At 47.2% G+C, this 21,584-nt stretch overlaps 1 protein-coding gene across 1 annotated transcript in view; it reads right to left on the bottom strand.

Annotated features, from left to right (window-relative positions):
• The window catches only part of LOC144752100 (complement C3-like), a 1,799,539-nt gene that overhangs the window by 1,339,647 nt on the left and 438,308 nt on the right, over positions 1-21,584 (bottom strand). Inside the window, exon 11 of the mRNA XM_078640046.1 lies at positions 13,818-13,964. Within this exon, the coding sequence (XP_078496172.1) occupies positions 13,818-13,964 (147 nt within the window). The remainder of the gene's footprint in view (positions 1-13,817; positions 13,965-21,584) is intronic.

Raw genomic sequence — 21,584 nt, 5'->3', positions numbered from 1 at the left:
GATAAAGACAGTGTCAGGTCATCAAGTAGGGGCGGCGTCAACAAAGGGGGATAGCAGGCCCGAAGACTGTCAAACCCTCCCATAGCGCGCCAACCTCTCCAGCTAGAAGCCTTAACTCCTGACTAACCCCACTCCTCACTGTACTCTCCCACTGACCTGGTTCTAAAAATGGCCGCCCTAGTACTGCCCCTTTTTATAGGCCAACCTCAGGCTTCCAGAACCAGCTGGAAGGTGTTAGAGCATTCCTATGTTGTCCTATGGGCCTTTCCCTGAGGTGCCCGTTATGGCAGTTACTGTCCACCATTTTAGGCATCTAGGTTTTACCTCAGAAAAGGAGGGATTTCTGGGTCTGTGAGGAAACATGGGGTCAAGGAGCACCTAACCCCCAGGTCAACGACAAAAATTCCCAGTGGACATAAAAATGTGAAAGGTTATGAGGGGCAAAAAGAGGACAAAATAAATAATGACAGGAGGGACCACCCGACGGGCGGACAGGTCTAACACGCGTCCCCCCCAGCTGAAAGTGGGGAGAACTACCCAACCCCTTGGGAGTCCTCATCACTAAGGCGGAAATACCTAGAGAGACCGTCTGCATTGGCGTGGTCCACTCCAGGCCGATGTTCCACCTGGAAGTCCATTCCCTGTAGGGAGATGGACCATCTCAACAACTTGGGATTCTCCCCCTTCATTTGCATCAGCCAATGAAGGGGTCGGTGGTCGTTCTGAACCAGGAAGTGCGAGCCAAACAGGTATGGCCGCAACTTCTTCAGAGCCCATACCACTGCAAAAGCTTCCCGCTCAATGGCACTCCACTTCTGTTCCCGGGGAAGCAGTCTCCTAGATAGAAAGACAACAGGTTGATCCAGACCCTCTTCATTGAGTTGCGATAACACTGCCCCAATGCCATGCTCTGATGCATCTGTCTGGACGATGAACTCCTTGGAGAAATCTGGGGCCCTCAGGACCGGTGCTGCACACATTGCCTGTTTCAGCTTCACAAAGGCTTGCTGACAAGCCTCTGTCCAGACTACCCGTCGAGGTTGTTTCTTGGAGGTGAGCTCAGTGAGGGGCGCTACAATAGTGCCATACCCCTTCACAAAGTGACGGTAATAACCTGTGAGGCCCAGGAAGGCTCGAACCTCAGTTTGGGTCTTGGGGGGCTCCCAGGCCATGATGGCCTCAATCTTTGCCTGGAGGGGCTGCAATGCTCCCTGCCCACCAAGTGGCCCAGGTACACAACCAACCCCTGCCCGATCTGACATTTGCTGGCTTTGATTGTCAAGCCAGTCTGTTTCAGGGCCTGGAGAACAGCTTGTAAGTGATACAAATGGTCCTTCCAACTGCTGCTGAAGACGGCAATGTCATCCAGATAAGCAGCGGAGAAAGCCTCCATTCCAGAAAGGACCTGGTTCACCAGCCGCTGAAAAGTAGCAGGGGCGTTCTTGAGCCCGAAGGGCATCACACAGAACTGGTAGTGACCCTCAGGCGTGGAGAAGGCTGACCTTTCCTTTGCTCCATCTGTAAGGGAGATCTGCCAGTACCCCGAAGTGAGGTCAAAGGTACTTAAGTATTGGGCAGCTCCTAGCCGGTCAATGAGTTCATCCGCCCTTGGGATCGGATGCGCATCAGTCTTAGTTACTGAGTTTAGTCCCTGGTAATCCACACAGAACCTCAGTTCTGGAGTGGTGCCCGGTGGAGCAGCTTTCGGTACTAGAACCACCGGACTGGACCAGGGGCTACTGGAAGGTTCAATGACTCCTAGCTCCAGCATCTTGGTAACCTCACCGTGGATGCTGGCCTTCACCTTGTCTGACAGCCGGTAGGTCTTAGACTTCACTGGTGGGCTGTCTCCTGTGTCCACGTCATGGGTACACAGGTGGGTCCTTCCCGGGACAAGGGAGAACAACGAGGAGTACTGCTCCAAGACCTGGCGGCAGTCCCCTCGCTGCTCAGGAGTTAGGGATGGGGAGAGTATCACTCCTTCCACCGACCCATCCTTTTCTTGAGACGAAAAGAGATCAGGGAGAGGCTCGCTTTCTGCTTCCTCTGCACCATCAGTCACCATCATCAAGATGACCTCGGGCCTCTCATAGTGGGGTTTGAGGCGGTTGGCATGCAGCACCCGTAGGGGCTGTCCAGGGGTCTTAAGATCCACCAGATAGGTGGCCTTACCCTTCTTCTCCAACACCTCAAAGGGGCCTGTCCAACGATCCTGGAGGACACCTAGCTCTCCAGGCTCCATTACCCACACTTTCTGACCAGGCTCCAACTCCACCGGGTGAGCGTTGTGGTCATACCACTCCTTCATCACTGCTTGGCTGGCTTCCAAGTTGTCAGAAGCTTGCTTCCACAACTTAGCTATTTGGCTCCGGAAAGCCAGCATGTAGCTCATCACATCCTGGGGAGGCTTTCTGGGAGACTTTTCCCATCCATCCTTCACCAGGCTGAGAGGTCCACGCACAGGGTGCCCGTACAGTAGCTCAAAGGGGCTGAAGCCCACTCCCTTCTGCGGCACTTCCCTGTAGGAGAACAGCAAACAGGGTAGGAGGACGTCCCACTTCCTCTGCAGGCTTTCAGGCAGACTTCTTATCATGCCTTTCAAGGTCTTGTTGAACCTTTCTACCAGTCCATTGGAATGGGGGTGGTAGGGAGTGGTGAACCGGTAGGTCACTCCACACTCCTTCCACATTGCCTGCATATATGCTGACATGAAGTTGGTCCCCCTGTCAGACACAACTTCTTTGGGGAAACCCATTCGGGTAAAGATCCCCATCAGGGCCCTAGCCACTATAGGTGCAGTGACAGTCCTCAGAGGAATTGCCTCTGGGTACCGTGTGGCATGATCCACCAAAACCAGGATAAACCTGTGACCAGCTGTAGTAGGTGGATCCAATGGCCCCACAATGTCGATGCCCACCCTTTCGAAGGGGGTGCTAATGACAGGAAGTGGTTCCAGGGGAGCTTTCAGCTTCACCCCTGTTTTCCCACTGGCTTGGCAGGATACACATGTCCGGCAGTATGTGTCGGATGCCACTTTCATCTGAGGCCAGTAAAAGTGGGGGACGAGCCGGGCAAAGGTCTTGTCCTGTCCTAAGTGTCCTGCCAAGGGAATCTCATGAGCCAATTCTAAAAGAAAGGCTCTGCACCGTTGAGGGACTACCAGGGCCCGTGATGAACCGGGCAAAGGTACCTTTGGTTCACTGTAGAGGAGTCCGTCCTCCCAGTAAATATGGTAGTTCCCTGCAACGTTCCCTGCTGCCTGGGCTTCGGCCTGTGGCCTCAGTCCCTCAAGGGTAGGGCACTCCTTTTGGCCCTTACAAAACTCCTCCCTGGTAGGCCCTCCTTCCACGTGCCACTCAGCAGGGATAGGTAGGTCCTCCAGGGAGACTACTTCCTCCCCCATAGACTCCTGGTCCACCACCGCAGGTGGCCGATCTGCCTCAAGGGGCGTGGAAGCTGAAGCAGGCTTCTCCTGTCCTCGGTTCTTTCCCTTTTTGGCAGCGGGCTGGGCCATTGTTCCAGGCTCCAGCCCTTGCAAACTCCCTCTCCGGGTAGTCGCAGACCTTGTGCTTGCACAAGCCCAGTCAGGTGTACCCAGCATCTCAGAATGAGTCCGGTATTCCACCTCCTTCCAAGCATTGTGCTCCATGTCATTTCCCAACAGACAATCGACTGGCACGGCAGGGCTTACGGCAACTCGAAGTGAACATGCAACCCCTTCCCACTCAAAGGGAACCTCAGCCACAGGGTAGTGGCCCAATCTGCCATCAGCCATCGCGGCGGGGTGGAGTACATGTGGAATCACCTGCTATGGAGACACCAGTTGACTCCTTACCATAGTCATACTGGCTCCTGTGTCTCTCAGAGCCTCCCCTCTTTGGCCATTGATGGTGACCCATTGCCCATACTTTACAGTATTTGGGGGCACCTGGATCTTAGGAACCATCTCCCGATCTCCCAGGGACACTAAGGTGACACCCGCCCACTCACCCCCCTTATCTAAGGGCAACTCCTCCCCGAGCACTACACTAGCGACTCCCGGGGCTTTTCCTCCGGTGGGAGGGGGTGGTCTTTTTGGGCACTTGACATCTCCCTTATAATGTCCACCACCACCACACTCAAAGCAGTGGACAACCCTTGGCTGCTGGCTTTGGCCAGGATGAGGGTTTCGGGGCGGGTTAGCCTTAGGGGTGTATCCTGTTCCTTTTCCCTGGAAACTGTTTTGGGGGCCTTTTGAGAACTCCCGCTTTTTATCTCCCCCCTCCTTCTTCTGGGGAGCGCCCTGTCCGGCCCTTTGGGAATCCCCTCCAGTCCCCTTTGAGGGCACCTGGGTACTTGCCCAGATGTCCGCCTCCTCAGCAAGCTTCCGGGGGTTGGTCAGCTTGCTGTCCACCAGGTGTTGACGCAGCTCGGGAAAGCATTTCTCGAGTAGGTGCTCCTTGAGAATAAGGTCGTACAACCCCTCGTAGTCCCTCACCTCGCTGCCTTGAATCCAACCCTCTAGTGCCTTCCTTGCGTAGTCCAAGAAATCCACCCAATTCTGTGTGCCTAATTTGTGAACCTTTGCCGGTACTTCTCTGGGGTCAGCCCAAACTTCTTGATCAGCGCCACTTTCATGGTGGGGTAGTGGGTCTGCTCTTCCTGCTCTAGGGCCAATAGTGTATCCCGTCCTGAAGGAGGCATGTACTTGTACAGGCCACCCCCCAGTGTCTTCCTAGGATCCCATGGGCTCTCAAGGAGACCTCATAGGCAGCCAGCCACTTGGCGATGTCATCCCCCGGGCTGTAGCTGGCTACTACATCCTTAGGCAGGTAGGGTCTGGGTTCCCTGGTCAGTTCCTTTGTTTCGCTGCCACCATTTGGAGAATTGGAGGGTCCTATCTGCAGGGCCTTGAGTTCAAATTCCCTAAGCTTCAACTCGTGAGCCATCCTCTGCTCCTCCCTCTCCTTTTCCAACCTGGCTAACTCCCACTTTAGCTGTCTTTTTTTCCCTCCTGTCCACTAGTTCAGCTTCGGTTAAGCTTCTTCCGGAGACACTGCTGCCCTCCCTTGAAAGGGTCCTAGGTCCTGGTAGTAGGTTCCCCATCTCAGGTTGGAACAACCCATCTACCCCTATGACCGTGTCCCGGTCCGTCCCCTCTTCCTCCTCCTTCCCCTCTCCATGTGCTGCCACCCACGCTCTCAAACTGGTTTGGAGTTCCCCCTTCTTAGCACCACGCTAAAAAAACACTCCCATCTTCTGGCAAAAGTCTCTAAGCTGGGCTGTAGTATAGGTCTCCAGTTCCTCCAGAGCAAATTCCATTTTGCTAATGAGAGATATCGGGACAACCACTCGGAAAGAATTGGTTTAAAAGGGTAATTCGAAGCTACCTCCACCCACCACCAGGAGTAAATTTGGAAAAAGCAAAAGAACTAATTAGGAAGTCCGCCAGGAGAAAACTCCAGGTTTAGGCCTATGGAGTACACTAGGTTACTATAGAGTGGACGCAAACACAGTTCTCATCCCACCGCTAGACACCGATTATGTCACACCCTTATAGAAACTCAGCGTCTATCCATTCCAAAAAGGACACTACACCAGTTTTAGAAAAAGTGGAAAGCTTTATCTTTCCTCTCTATTAGGTTTCCAGTTGCTTCACCGTTTGTTAAATTTACATATTATACATCGTCAATAAATTACATTCGTTTGTTACTCCATAAATACAGCATAAAACCTAATTAAATTAGCTGACCTTAAATAATCACATCAGTCATGAGCAGACAGGTGTAGGAATTGCTTTTCCGGTAAAGCGCACATTTGCATCACACATGAGAGAAGTACAGGCTCTAAAAGCAGCCCTGCCGTTATCCCACTGTCGTATGCCTAGACTGACAAAGATAGATCAAAACAATAGATTAACCAAGCATTGGTTCCATGTAACATGTGTCTCAGGAAATCAAGCCCCTACTTTGATGTCAACAAGCTTTAAGTGGACTGTATTCACTTTCACTTAAGGTAAAAACACAGGACTCGGTTTCCAGCATCAATGTTCTCAATCTAGCCCTGGCCTGTGGCTTCGCTTAAGATTGCAGTTCTTAACAGTACACTCCCATGCTGTAATTTCACCAGCCGATCGTGTAGTAGATCAGTTGGGTTTGTTTCCTTTTAGTCACTCCAGTCACAATTTGCACAGGGCTATATAATTGTTTAGAGAACCGGCCTGATCAAGGTTTTGGTTTACCAGGTCTCCTCCCTCCGCCTCATAATCCCTGCTTAATTTAATAGTAAGCAGATATTCCCTGCAGTTCATGCAGCGCACATAACAGAGTCTGGGACCTCCGCTATTGTTTCTGTGTCGCCCGTCGGACCCCAGAGGTCGATTCTGCACTGAAGCTCTCTCAGGAAGTGGAGGGGGGTTCGATTCCGGGTTTCCCTCCCCTCCTTCCTCAACTCTCTCTCACTCCACTCGTCACTCGGGAGGTGCTCCGATTAGGCCCGGCCCTCTCGCTGCCCGCCTCTCACCTTCTGGCGCCTCGCCTCTTCCTGGATCGTCGGGCGGAGCTTCGCTGGCTTCTGTTACCAGGCAACCAACGCGGAAGCGGATCTCATGCTTCACGCCGGTGCCGGTCGCCTCACAGAACAGGCCGGTCCAGACTACGCGCTCCCTTCAGCAGCTATTTAACAAGAGGTGGTGAGTTCAGCTAAGCATGGGCAGCGCTACACGGCCCGGGGTCAATCTTGACGAGAATTCTGCAGTGCCGATATTATGGTGGGCTTAAAAGTACAGTCTCAGGGTAGTCCCTTCAGGGTTCTGGTCGGCAGCCCGGAGGGGGAAGATTAAGGCAAGGACTTAGGTCCCTATCGTGGTAACTTCCTACACCCTCCAACTCCTGGCTCAGGGTTCTTCACCCCCTAGGGCTGGATTACGGTCCCCTTCTGAGGAGGGGGACGGGGGTGGGGGGGTACACAATAAGACGCTGGTCCCGGGGTGAAGGATAAAGACAGGGTCAGGTCATCAAGTAGGGGGGGCGTCAACAAAGGGGGATAGCAGGCCCGAAGACTGTCAAACCCTCCCTTAGCGCGCCAACCTCTCCAGCTAGAAGCCTTAACTCCTGACTAACCCCACTCCTCACTGTACTCTCCCACTGACCTGGTTCTAAAAATGGCCGCCCTAGTACTGCTTCTTTTTATAGGCCAACCTCAGGCTTCCAGAACCAGCTGGAAGGTGCTAGAGCATTCCTATGTTGTCCTATGGGCCTTTCCCCGGAGATGTCCGTTATGGCAGTTACTGTCCACCATTTTAGACATCTAGGTTTTACCTCAGAAAAGGAGGGATTTCTGGGTCTGTGAGGAAACATGGGGTCAAGGAGCACCTAACCCCCAGGTCAACGACAAAATTTCCCAGTGGACATAAAAATGTGAAAGGTTATGAGGGGCAAAAAGAGGACAAAATAAATAATGACAGGAGGGACCACCCAACGGGCGGACACGTCTAACACCCCTACACCCCAAAAACCAAACCTAGCCCTGAACCCTTAAAATACCCCTGTACCCCAAAACCCAAACCTACCCCTGAACCATAAAAATAACCCTGTACCCCAAAACCCAATTCTACCCCTGAACCCTAAAATACCCCTGTATACCAAATCCCAAGCCTAGCCCTGAACCCTAAAAATACCCCTGTACCCCAAAACCCAAACCTAGCCCTGAACCCTTAAAATAACCCGGTACCCCAAAACCCAAACCTACCCCTGAATCCTAAAAATACCCCTATACCCCAAAACCCAAACCTAACCCTGAACCCTAAAAAAACCCCTGTACCCCAAAACCCATACCTATCCCTAAACCCTAAAACTACCCCTATACCCCATAACCCAAAACTATATCTGAACCCTTAAAATACCCAAACACCCCAAAACATATACCTCAGTACCCCAAAACATATACCCCTATACCCATACTTACCTTATCCAAACATTAAAAAAAACATGCTTTTACCATTCATGCATTTACAACGAATTTCATTGTAAATGTATGCGTGGTGAAAGCATATAAAATGTAATGTAATGCGTTATAGTGGCATTGAGGAGTCATGAAACTTTCGTAATGAAAGTATGCGAAGTGATGGTATGCAGAAAGAAAGTTGCGGAATAATGGGTGTTTACCCTCTCCCGGTAAGTACATTGGTGGCACGGCGGCCCACATCTCCAGCAACATACTCATATTTTTTCACCACCGATTTGAAAAATGCACAGGTCTCTCTCATTGATGGCCATCACCGACATACGCTTTTAGACACACCTCCCGCCACAAGTTCTAGAATTGCGAACTTTCGAGCTGGGGAGCTACGTTAGAATCTCGGCATCAGCTCAACATCCTGTGATTCCAGGCAAATCGCTTTGTCTCCCCGTGCCTACCACAAATGAATGTGTTCTTCTGTAATGTAAATTGTGCTCATGCCATGTTGTCGAGTTTGCGCTATATAATATTGCAAGGAAAAAGAAAGTAGAGGAACTCGAGTTCACACACTACTGAACGCGCACTCTTAAGTGCATCAGCAGTGCACTGTGAATCGGAGCGTTTCACAGGCCTGTCACAGATAAGAAATGCTATCAAAACGAAATCCTACAAAACAATATACTACTGGCCGGCAGCAATTCATACCCGGACAACGTCGGGACGGGCTGCTAGTATATATACATATATTGGGCCTCATTTACAAACTTTTGACTCACAGCAGCACAGCAGGCCTTCTTACTGCACGACCGTATATCAGAAGATATATAAACGGTTGAGATAATGTTTCATTGTTTATAATGACCTATGCTTTTAATAATGTTATAGCTTACAAAACAACCCAAAAGCTAAATGTAGATTAGATTTGCATTACTCGAGCAATTGGGCAGTCACCAGCCAGTAGTTGTTGGAGTTACAAATATACTGATGGTATGTTCATACACCAGGAACTAATGGCATTGGAGATTTTGAAGGAGCTCCAAGTATCAGTCTCAGCGATGACAGTTGATTGTGTATGGGAAACAGAATATTAACTTTTCAGTTTTGCCTGCATCTGGTCTACACCTCAAAAAAGTCCTAATGATATCTATGACTCTTCATATTGACTGGCTGTTTTTTTTCAAAAATTTTTTATTGAGCAGCTTGAGGTTAAAATACAATTCATGAATGAAAAATTTAGAGCAAAGGAAATGAAAACAAGGTTAAAAAGAAGCTTCTTCTTCAAATAGAGCCACTCAAGGGTAAAACATGATAGGAGAACAATTAAAAAAGAAAGGGAAGAGATTTCAAATACACAAAACTCAGAAACAGTCAATGTGCAGTCCTCATTACGCAAAATATGAAATAATTTTTCAAGTACAAGCAATGTGCAACATCTGCAAGCCCCGATCAGCAAGTGCGATACAGTGCAATCCAACCTAGTACAGGCAATGTGCAACATCCGCAGAATTAGAACGTAAAGTGCAAGTGCAAAATAGTGCAATCCAACCTGGGATAAAGTGTTTGAGCTAAGAAATTTGCTTGTTTAATTGAGTCTAGTAACATTTCATGACTGCTTTAAAAAATCATATAGATTTAGTTGTGGCATTCAATCTAGTTTTTAACTTAACCCCCTTTTTATTGCCTCCAGATTCTCAAAATACTTCCATTTTCTTTCAAAACTTCTGACTGCTCCCACTCTACAAGCATATGCTTTTTCGAAAATCCTAGACCTCCTCATTTTGTTAAACCATTTTAGATGGGATGGAGGTTCCTTAGATTTCCAGTTTTGGAGTATTAGGGAACGGGCAACTGTACAAGAAATAAACACAAATACTTCCTCATTATCATTGAGAGTACCTCTATCTTTTGATATGCCAAAGAGGTCCAACTCAGCTGAGGGTATTAGTGTTTTCCCTAAAGCCTCCTCAATATCTATGAGTATGGCCTCCCAAAAAGATTTCAATTGAGGACAAGAAAAAAAGGTATGGAGCCAACCCCCCTGACTGGCGGCTTGGCATCTAAAACATTTATTCTCTACCTCTGGGAACCTTTTCTCGAGTGCTTCCGGAGTCCAGTACGCTAGCCAACGGGACAGGAAAGCCATCCTCTTAAAATTAGCAGCACGTAGTGATTTATAGCCTAGCCTAGCCTGTGTGTTAAATTACATTGAGTTTGACTAAGTATTTTCTCAAGATGGCTATCCACCGTGTCTAATTGACCGGCACAATGTAGTCTTTGGTACCAATTTCCTATGCCGGTGATTTTGGCATAAAAAAGGAGTGTTACCGGCTCACCCATTGTGGAGAGATGTCCACCAATAGTTTTTCTCAGAAAGTGAACGATTTGTAGAAATTCAAAAAACGTTAGTTGTATGGGAGTGGTTATTCTAGCCAATACTTCTTGCCATGAGATAATTCTATTCTGGACAAAGAAGTGTCTTAACTCCCGAAATCCCAAATTCTCCCAATTTAGTATTCGACTATTACTAATTTGGAGGCCCAAACCGAAACACTCTCGTAAGCTTAAAAACTGGGAAGCTGAGGAGCTTAGATTTTTCTTAAAAAAGGACTGTAATCTAGATAGATGTTCTTTCATGGTCATATATCTCGTCCTTTTGAGAAGTTTTGCGGACTTTAAAAATACCTGGGTTTTTGAATCAGACTCTTGTAGCATTTTTATTAGGAAGAAGCTATCTCGTTTGTTTTTTAGACCTATCAGACCTGCCACGAAGTCCAAAAAGGCTGCCTCATAATATGTTTTTATATGTGGAAGAGCAAGTCCCCCCTGGTCAACTGGAAGTTGAATCACGGATAGCTTTACCCTTGGGGTCTTTCCCCCCCAGACAAAACTTCTGATCATAGATTCGATATCTTTGAAAAAAATAGAATTCAATTTAATAGGGACATTACTTAACAAAAAAATTAGTAAGGGTAGAATTGACATCTTGATCAGAGATATCCTACCAATCAAGGAGAGAGGGATTAAAAGCCATTGGGAGAGAAGATTCTTAATATTATTCTTCATTCTCACGTAGTTAAGGAGAAAAAGCTGATGATAATCACAGGTCACATATATGCCTAAATATCTGACAGGGTCTCGGCTTTCGGCCTGGACATGCAAGCAAGATGGAAGGTGGCTAAGTCTGGTATTTAAGGCGATGACCTGTTTTTTTTGTATTAATTTTGTAACCTCCTATTTGTTCATATGCTTTAAATTCTTTAAAAAACGTTCAATATTCTCCTTGTTTGGCTTTGCATAAAGGATAATATAATCCGCGAATAGCTTAAGCTTCGCCATCCCGGAGATAGGGGGAAGAATGTTGGGGTTGTTTCTAATTTTAATAACCAAGGGTTCAATAAAAAAAAGTAAAAAGGAGGGGAGACATAAGGCAGCCCTGCCTGGTCCCGCGGTAAACTTGGATTGAGCCGGCTTTTTCTGAATTTATTATAATCTGTGCTGAGGCGCCTTGATAAATGTTCTGGAGCATCTTAATCACTTGTTCTGGGAACCCGAATTTGGTAAGAGAATGGAACAGGGTTGCCCAGTTAACTAGGTCAAACGCTTTTTCCGCGTCGACCATTAGGATACAGGCGGGGATAGAATTAACATTACAATAGTCTAATGCCTGAATTAAAAATTCAGCGTTGGAAGCCATAACACGGCCGGCTATGAATCCTGACTGATCGTTATGTATGACTTCTTGCGCCGCATACATAAAACGATGGGCCCAGATTTTCATTAGGATTTTATAGTCAGAATTCAGAAGGCTTATTGGCCTATAAGAATTAATATCTTCTGGACTTTTGTCTTTTTTTACAAAAGATATTATTATTGCTTCTTTGAAGGGCGCGGGTACCATTCCGCCTAGTTTGATGTAATTAAATACATTCATTAGGGGAGTTGCTAGTTCTTTTATGAAGAGTTTATAGAATTCAATTGGGAAACCGTCTTGCCCGCAGTCTTTTGCCCCTGGTGTTGCCTTTATAGCATCAACTATTTCCCCTATATTAATTTCTAACCCTAGTTGAAGAGCCCGATTGGACGTAATCTTTGGGATATCTAAGTTCATAAAGTAATCCTGAATCTGACCCTCTTCTACTTGAAGTTCAGTAGAGTAAATGCAATTAAAATGCTCCAGAAAAGCCCTTTGAATCGAACTATTGTCTACTATCTCTTGGTCGTTTAACGGAATTCTGATTTTAACTATCGCAGCAGACTCCTGTTTTTTCCTCACAGAGTTCGCCAAGAGCTTTCCTGCCAATTGACTGTCCTCATATATCCTTTGTTGGAAGGTTCTAGAACTGTTGATCTCTTCGAAAACAAAGAAATCCCTTAATTCTGCCTTTGCTTGCTCCAGGTGATTCGGGCAAAGGAGGAGCTGTAAAGCATATTCTTTATCCACGGCCTTTTGGAGCGTAGATATCTTTTGTCTCCTCTTTTTAGCCTGGGCAGATTTAAAAGATAATATCTGGCCACGTGCTGCCCTCTTGGATCCCTCCCAGACCGAAAATGGTTCTGCTGAATCATTATTAATTTTAAAATATTCTGAGATCCATTCTCAGAAACCAGCCACCCAGTCGTGATTCTGGAGCAGGGTACAATCCAGCTGCCCCCTGGACTGGTCCCTGCCCCCACCACCTAAATTAACTTCCAGCTCTATTTTCCCATGGTCGGAAAAGGGATTACATCCAATAGAAGAATTTAGAATCTGAATCGATCTTGATATAAAAAAATAATCGATTCTTGATGCCGTCTGGAAGCGGTGTGCATAACAAGTGAAGGATGCCCCTTCTGGGTGTTGATGAAGCAAAAAAATATATGTCAAGTGATGACTTAGACAGGTGGAAGCTTTAGCTCTTCTTGTACATGGCATCCAAAGAGCATTATGACATTTATGACCACTTCTTGGCAAAGTAATTTTTCAGGCTGCCCAACCTGTTGTTTATATTATTTTAGAGTGAAAAAGCTTTCAAAAGAAAAAACAACCAACAGATCTAAATATGTCAAATATCACTTTTCCTCCTAAACTGGCAACTTTGTAAAAATAAAATGTGGCTTAAGATACAATATTTTATTTTTAATAAAATGTTTGTGTTTGCTGAATATAGGGCGTGGATTTGATTGTTCAGTTCAATTAAGATCCCGATATTCATTTATTCACATACCACCTACTCCATTCTCTAAGATTCTTTAAATGTCGCACTGACACAATCTCACACTTAGTGGCAGGCAAAACTATTTATGCAAAATAGAAGAAATATACTTGCTTTTTAAATTTGACTGCTGAACAAAACTGGACTAACAAAAAATCAAATTTGCTCTGAAAACCTGACAAACGATTAGATATTATAGTTTAGGCATTTTGGGTTCCATCTGGAAAGGAAAAACAGACTTCGGTTTGCTAGGGAGTAAGACATGAACTGCCCCAACCGGTTAGTTCTCTGTTCAATGTCTGTTCTTCTTCTCTGGTAAGAGGAAGGTCATTTTAATAAATTGTGTTGCAATTTTATTTTGGATTCCTTGGAAAAAATAAAAACACACAACTCTTCTCTCAACATATATCAATTATATTCATAAAGTGCTACTTGCGGACATTATGCATAGCTCAATTTGGCAATCCCGTTTTCCAGTATTCTATTTTTTGTTAAAAAATAAATTATTCGTAATAGAAAACGTAACACCAATCTATATCATCCCTAGTACCTTGAGATTTGCCCAACTCTAACAAACACAATATATATATTTTTAATTTTAGCCAGTGTCCTGGGGCAAAGGATCCTCAAAAGATGAATATAAAATAAATTGCATCCACATAGGGCCAAAGCATTTGTGCGATGTACCTGTATATGTAAAATTCGACTTTGATATCCTGTATTCAGTGTTATTGATGCTACTCCATCTTCATTTGTGCGACTTGAAGTCTCTGTAGATTCACAAATGACCAAGAGGCGAGGAACAGGTGATTCGTCAGGGTTGGTCACCACCACCTAAATAATATATAACAAATGGGGAAGAGAATAAAGAAGATGGGAACAATTAGAGCACCATCATGCAATGACATTTTTTATGATTCTTTTAAATGTAGTTATCGAGGCTAGTCCCCAACTAAAGAAATCACAGTTCATATTATTGTTCTCTTTTATGTACCTAAAAGAGTGAAAAGAGAATGGGAGAAAATCTGAATTTCCATATTTCGGTACAGCCTTCTTTCCTTTATGTATGTAGAGAAACCAAATACAATATCATCAATAAATGTTTTAAAAGATGTCTATGGGTCCGATGTACGACCCAATCAATTTGCGAGTCGCAAGTTGTGTTGTTTTGCAACTCCCAATTTGCGATTTGCAAATAGGAATTTACAACAGTGTCTCAGACACTGTTTGCGATTCCTAATGGGGTCACAAATTGCCTACCTGTAGGAAAGTGGCTCTATATATACTGGACCAAAGTAAGGTACAGTGTGTATAGAGTCCCCAGTCTCCAGAGGTTTGGTAGAGGCTAAAGTTAGATATAACATTACTCTCTAAAGTGGTAGTTTGGTAGAGCAGTAAGGCAGTATCAGAGGACAGTGTAAAGCATTTGTAGTACCCACTCAGTCAGTAAATGGTCTCACACACTCAAGAACTGAACTACAGGTCAATTGTTTTGTATCAAAAGATATAGTTGTTTTATTTTAGAACCCACAAGGTATCAAAATATACTTTCTAAGAATTAGTTACTTTAGTTAAATACTTTTCAAATAGGTATTAGACTTTTTGAATGCAATACTTACACTTTGTTGCAATAGGCAACACAATTGCTAACACAATGTAACATTGAACTCAATGGGAATTTTCAGTTAAATGCAATTAATTACTTTGTAGATTACTTTTCTAACCAAAAGACTGGATCCTAGATTCAGTCCTGGGACATGTCCTGTAAACAGTTAAGTAAAAGCGTTTTGGTTACACTAGTGATTTTTAAGGAATAATATTGTATTTTAAAAGTTGACCCCAAAACTTTTTCAGTTGAAATTACCAATGTTATCCAATGGAAGGAAATTCAATTTTCAGATAAAGTATGTTCACGTTACTTTTGTAATCCAGTACTGGACGCCTAGTTTCAGCACTGGGACATCTATCTAAGACAGGTAAGTAATTACGTTTTGGTAGTTGGTACGATTTTTAAAGAATATTTGTAGTTTGCAAAAATTGACAGAAGAAATTTCACAGCAAAACAGTCAATGGTTTGCTATGGAAGAAAATTCAGGTTACTGGTAAGCACGGTAAAAATTACTTTTCAGGGTTTGTGCTTGGCTAAAAGATGCAGCACTGCGGTCTCTCCTGATAACAAGTGAGTAAATCGGAACTCGTTGTTCGGCTGATTTTAGGTGATGAGTTGGGATCTTGGAGGGTAGGTAGGCACCCAGGAGTTGGGCACAAGGGACCGGTGCGCTGGGTGCAGGGGTGTCTTTTGACGTCAGGAAATCTTCCCTCTGCTGGTCGCGGTTGGGGGGGCCCTGGTTCTGAGGCTGCAGGCGTAGTCTGGGTCATCGAGGAGGGTCCTTGGGAACTAGATTCCAGGTTAGAATCACCGGGGGGACATTCTCATGGTCTTTATCCATTTGGGCACAGGCCGGGCTCGGCGGGTGCAGAGTGGGCTGGATTCGCGGTTCCTGGCTGGCACCAGGGGTATTGCTGTTTGAGCCGCACCAATGCTCATGGGAGTCCCAGTCTCTAAGAGGAAGGTTCAGGGTGCCCCTAAGTACTACCTTTAGGGGAGTTACAGGTAGGGTGCGGGCAGGGACCAATAGGTCCATGTCCTGGGGTGGGTACACCCCCTAACCTGCTCCTCTCCTGTGGGAGGGGGCAGGAGCCTAGCTGTGAGTGGGTAGGGCTCCCCATCCTCAAGATGGCGGTAGCCCGGAGTTGTGCTTCACCTCGCCTCTCCCACCTGAGGGGTGGAGATGGCACAGGCTGACACACCCACTTTCCTGAAGAAGGGTTTCCCGACAGTCTTCCCGCCAGAGTGGGGGTCAGAACTGGTGGGGGCCAGTTGTTGAGTACAGCAAGTGGCCTGGAGAAGCTCACAAAGGCGGCATGCCTTTGAAACTTCCCCTGCCCACCCTGGGGGAGGAGACCTAGCACCTCACCCAGGATGTGCATTGTTGCAGGCCCATGAGAGCGGGAGCTCTCCACCCAGGGGTCCAGCATCATGTCTGCTGTATGGCAGCCCAGGCAGCCTCTCAGACAAGACGTGGATTGTAGGTTAGGTTTCAGGGGGCATCTCTAAGATGCCCTCTGTAGAGCCTTTTACATTAAATTCCACACTGGTATCAGTGTGGGTTTAATGTGCTGAGAAGTTTGGTATCAAACTTGTCAGACTTCAGTATAGCCATTATGGTGCTGTGGAGTTCGTAATGACAACCTTCCAGCACCATATACTCTTAAATGGCATCACTGCACCTACAGTGCCCAGGAATGGCCCTGGCTATTGTAGGGGCACAGAGCTCATGCACCTGTGCCCACACCCCTAGCATACGGCACCCAGCTATAGAGGTGACTGATGTATGCCAGGGCAGTGGGTTTGGTGGCATGGCACACAGGGATGTGTGCCATGTCGACTCTTTGTTTAGTTCTGCCCCAGGACAATCAGCCTGCAAAGGCAGTGTGTGTGTGTCAGGGTGCAGGGCCCCTAAGGGTGGCACAATAAGTGCGGCAGTGGGTACGCATGGTACCATTTACCAGGGGCTGACATGTGGCCAGAGATGCCAATTGGGTTTTAGCTTCATTAAAGTTTTAGGGAAGGAACACAGGCCCTGGGAACCTGATTGGCAGGAACCCTGGGCACACTCAGTCAAAGCACATCAGCAATTCAGCAAAAGGTGGGGGCATACCAAGCAATAAAGATGGCACTTTCTCCCACTGCCTCATTAATATTCATGAGGCAGTAGCAATCTGAATAAATGATCTCTATTGTATGATTACTTAAAATACTTTGCAACACTGATAACATAGAAAATACACTAAATATAAAAATATAAAAGACAATATAAATTGTGCCATTAAATAATAACATATAAAAGTTTGAGGTGTCGCAGCAGACTGTTCCCATGAGAGGGTCAGACTGATTTGCATATGGCCATGTCTGAACTGGGGTGGCGGAGTGAGCTAAAGAACGGTGATGGATTAAACCCAGATCAGTTGACTGGGGTGAGTGTTTGTATTGTCAACGCTCCGTCCATCATCACCTTTGGTTTTTCTATGTTCGCCCTAAATTGGCAGGGTATGCTCAGACGTGAGTCCCTTGCTCACTTTGCCACTGGAGTCAAGCAAGCCCGGCTGAAGACGGCTGTAATGCCAGAAACTGGTCCTGGGAAGGTTTATTCCGGTCCAGGGAAGACATGGCTTGGCAGTTCGGGCTGGACTGTTCCCATGAGGCAGAGGGTCCGACTGATTTGCATATGGCCATGTCTGAATAGGGGTGGGGGAGTGAGCTAAAGAACGGTGATGGATTAAACCCAGAACAGTTGACTGGGGGTGAGTGTTTGTATTGTCAACGCTCCGTCCATCATCACCTTTGGTTTTTCTTTGTTCGCCCTAAGTTGGCAGGGTATGCTCAGACGTGAGTCCCTTGCTCACTTTGCCACTGGAGTCAAGCAAGCCCGGCTGAAGACGGCTGTAATGCCAGAAACCGGTCGTGGAAAGCTTGATTCCGGTCCAGGGATGACATGGCTTGGCAGTTCGGGCTGGACTGTTCCCATGAGGCACAGGGTCAGACTGATTTGCATATGGCCATGTCTGAACTGGGTTGGCGGAGTGAGCTAAAGAACGGTGATGGATTAAACCCAGATCAGTTGACTTGGGGTGAGTGTTTGTATTGTCAACGCTCCGTCCATCATCACCTTTGGTTTTTCTTTGTTCGTCCTAAGTTGGCAGGGTATGCTCAGACTTGAGTCCCTTGCTCACTTTGCCACTGGAGTCAATCAAGCCCGGCTGAAGACGGCTGTAATGCCAGAAACCGGTCCTGGGAAGCTTGATTCCGGTCCAGGGAAGACATGGCTTGGCAGTTCGGGCTGGACTGTTCCCATGAGGCACAGGGTCAGACAGATTTGCATATGGCCATGTCTGAACTGGGGTGGCGGAGTGAGCTAAAGAACGGTGATGGATTAAACCCAGATCAGTTGACTGGGGGTGAGTGTTTGTATTGTCAACGCTCCGTCCATCATCACCTTTGTTTTTTTTTTGTTCGCCCTAAGTTGGCAGGCTCAGACGTGAGTCCCTTGCTCACTTTGCCACTGGAGTCAAGCAAGCTCGGCTGAAGACGGCTGTAATGCCAGAAACCAGTCCTGGGAAGCTTGATTCCGGTCCAGGGAAGACATGGCTTGGAAGTTCGGGCTGGACTGTTCCCATGAGGCACAGGGTCAGACTGATTTGCATATGGCCATGTCTGAACTGGGGTGGTGGAGTGAGCTAAAAAACGGTGATGGATTAAACCCAGATCAGTTGACTGGGGGTGAGTGTTTGTATTGTCAACGCTCCGTCCATCATCACCTTTGGTTTTTCTTTGTTCGCCCTAAGTTGGCAGGGTATGCTCAGACGTGAGTCCCTTGCTCACTTTGCCACTGGAGTTAAGCAAGCCTGGCTGAAGACGGCTGTAATGCCAGAAACCGGTCCTGCGAAGCTTGATTCCGGTCCAGGGAAGACATGGCTTGGCAGTTCGGGCTGGACTGTTCCCATGAGGCACAGGGTCAGACTGATTTGTATATGGCCATGTCTGAACTGGGGTGGCGAAGTGAGCTAAAGAACGGTGATGGATTAAACCCAGATCAGTTGACTGGGGGTGAGTGTTTGTATTGTCAACGCTCCGTCCATCATCACCTTTGGTTTTTCTTTGTTCGCCCTTAGTTGGCAGGGTATGCTCAGACGTGAGTCCCTTGCTCACTTTGCCACTGGAGTCAAGCAAGCCCGGCTGAAGACGGCTGTAATGCCAGAAACCAGTCCTGGGAAGCTTGATTCCGGTCCAGGGAAGACATGGCTTGGCAGTTCGGGCTGGACTGTTCCCATGAGGCACAGGGTCAGACTGATTTGCATATGGCCATGTCTGAACTGGGGTAGCGGAGTGAGCTAAAGAACGGTGATGGATTAAACCCAGATCAGTTCACTGGGGGTGAGTGTTTGTTTGTCAACGCTCCGTCCATCATCACCTTTGGTTTTTCTTTGTTCGTCCTAAGTTGGCAGGGTATGCTCAGACGTGAGTCCCTTGCTCACTTTGCCACTGGAGTCAAGCAAGCCCGGCTGAAGACGGCTTTAATGCCAGAAACCGGTCCTGGGAAGCTTGATTCCGGTCCAAGGAATACATGGCTTGGCAGTTCGGGCTGGACTGTTCCCATGAGGCACAAGGTCAGACTGATTTGCATATTCCCATGTCTGAACTGGGGTGGCGGAGTGAGCTAAAGAACGGTGATGGATTAAACCCAGATCAGTTCACTGGGGGTGAGTGTTTGTATTGTCAACGCTCTGTCCATCATCACCTTTGGTTTTTCTTTATTCGCCCTAAGTTAGGAGGGTATGCTCAGACTTGAGTCCCTTGCTCACTTTGCCACTGGAGTCAAGCAAGCCCGGCTGAAGACGGCTGTAATGCCAGAAACCGGTCCTGGGAAGCTTGATTCCGGTCCAGGGAAGACATGGCTTGGCAGTTCGGGCTGGACTGTTCCCATGAGGCACAGGGTCAGACTGATGTGCATATGGCCATGTCTGAACTGGGGTGGCGGAGTGAGCTAAAGAACGGTGATTGATTAAACTCAGATCAGTTGACTGGGGGTGAGTGTTTGTATTGTCAACGCTCCGTCCATCATCACCTTTGTTTTTTCTTTGTTCGCCCTAAGTTGGCAGGGTATGCTCAGACGTGAGTCCCTTGCTCACTTTGCCACTGGAGTCAAGCAAGCCCGGCTGAAGACGGTTGTAATGCCAGAACCCGGTCCTGGGAAGCTTGATTCCGGTCTAGGGAAGACATGACTTGGCAGTTCGGGCTGGACTGTTCCCATGAGGCACAGGGTCAGACTGACTTGCATATGGCCATGTCTGAACTGGGGTGGCGGAGTGAGCTAAAGAACGGTGATGGATTAAACCCAGATCAGTTGACTGGGGGTGAGTGTTTGTATTGTCAACGCTCCGTCCATCATCACCTTTGTTTTTTTTTTGTTCGCCCTAAGTTGGCAGGCTCAGACGTGAGTCCCTTGCTCACTTTGCCACTGGAGTCAAGCAAGCTCGGCTGAAGACGGCTGTAATGCCAGAAACCAGTCCTGGGAAGCTTGATTCCGGTCCAGGGAAGACATGGCTTGGCAGTTCGGGCTGGACTGTTCCCATGAGGCACATGGTCAGACTGATTTGCATATGGCCATGTCTGAACTGGGGTGGCGGAGTGAGCTAAAGAACGGTGATGGATTAAACCCAGATCAGTTGACTGGGGGTGAGTGTTTGTATTGTCAACTCTCCGTCCATCATCACCTTTGGTTTTTCTTTGTTCACCCTAAGTTGGCAGGGTATGCTCAGACGTGAGTCCCTTGCTCACTTTGCCACTGGAGTCAAGCAAGCCTGGCTGAAGACGGCTGTAATGCCAGAAACCGGTCCTGGGAAGCTTGATTCCGGTCCAGGGAAGACATGGCTTGGCAGTTCAGGCTGGACTGTACCCATGAGGCACTGGGTCAGACTGATTTGCATATGGCCATGTCTGAACTGGGGTGGCGGAGTGAGCTAAAGAACGGTGATGGATTAAACCCAGATCAGTTGACTGGGGGTGAGTGTTTGTATTGTCAACGCTCCGTCCATCATCACCTTTGGTTTTTCCAGGGAGATCCATCTTGGATGAATTGGGCCAGAAACCTGCCTGGTATTGAGGTATAATGTAATTTCTATTTATCCAGGCCTCTAGTTCTTTCAGTAGCACTTTTGCAAACACTTTCCCATCAATTTCCAACAAGGCGATCAGTCTATAGTTCCTTGGTTATGATGCATCACCCTTTTTGTAGACGGGGTGCAAGATGGAGCCTTTCTATGATTTCCAGACTGTCGATGGGAGAAAGAATTGATTAAACAGGCTGAGCATATGAGGGGCCCTCGAATTCTTGATCTTCATTGAAGATGCTGCCCGGTAGGCCATTTGGTCCTGGAGCCCTATCCTTCCGGATGCCCTTCAGGATAGAGAGGGTTTCTTTTGTCACCATGTGGGCTACCTCAGAATCACCTGGTTGACAGCTCTCCACATCCATGGGATTATCCAAAGTTTTTTTCTGAATCAACATAGAGCTTTGTTGCATGTGCTGCCCATTCGTTGGCAGGTACGGCATTCTCTGTGTGGACTACGCCGTGGAGGCTGCTGCCATATCTCCAACATTCTGTTTCTATTGGGTGCTATTAGGGCATAGATGTGTTTCCATTTCTCCTCTAATATAATTCAGTTTTTTATGCCATTTTCTAACAGTTAGCATATTTATTTTTGTCCATGCGCACTTTTTTATCCTATGATGGACTCTGCCTGACGGCACCTCTTTTTCCTCTTGTTGAATTCTCTGTCAGAGAGGGGGTGGGCCCCTTTCGGATGTGTCTTCCTTTATATAGGGATATACT

Source organism: Lissotriton helveticus, chromosome 1_1 (genome assembly GCF_964261635.1).
Source record: "Lissotriton helveticus chromosome 1_1, aLisHel1.1, whole genome shotgun sequence".
In the NCBI taxonomy this organism is placed as follows: domain Eukaryota; kingdom Metazoa; phylum Chordata; class Amphibia; order Caudata; family Salamandridae; genus Lissotriton; species Lissotriton helveticus.
The sequence above is the reverse complement of the archived record's forward strand: the minus strand, read 5'-3'. Positions and strand labels throughout refer to the sequence as shown.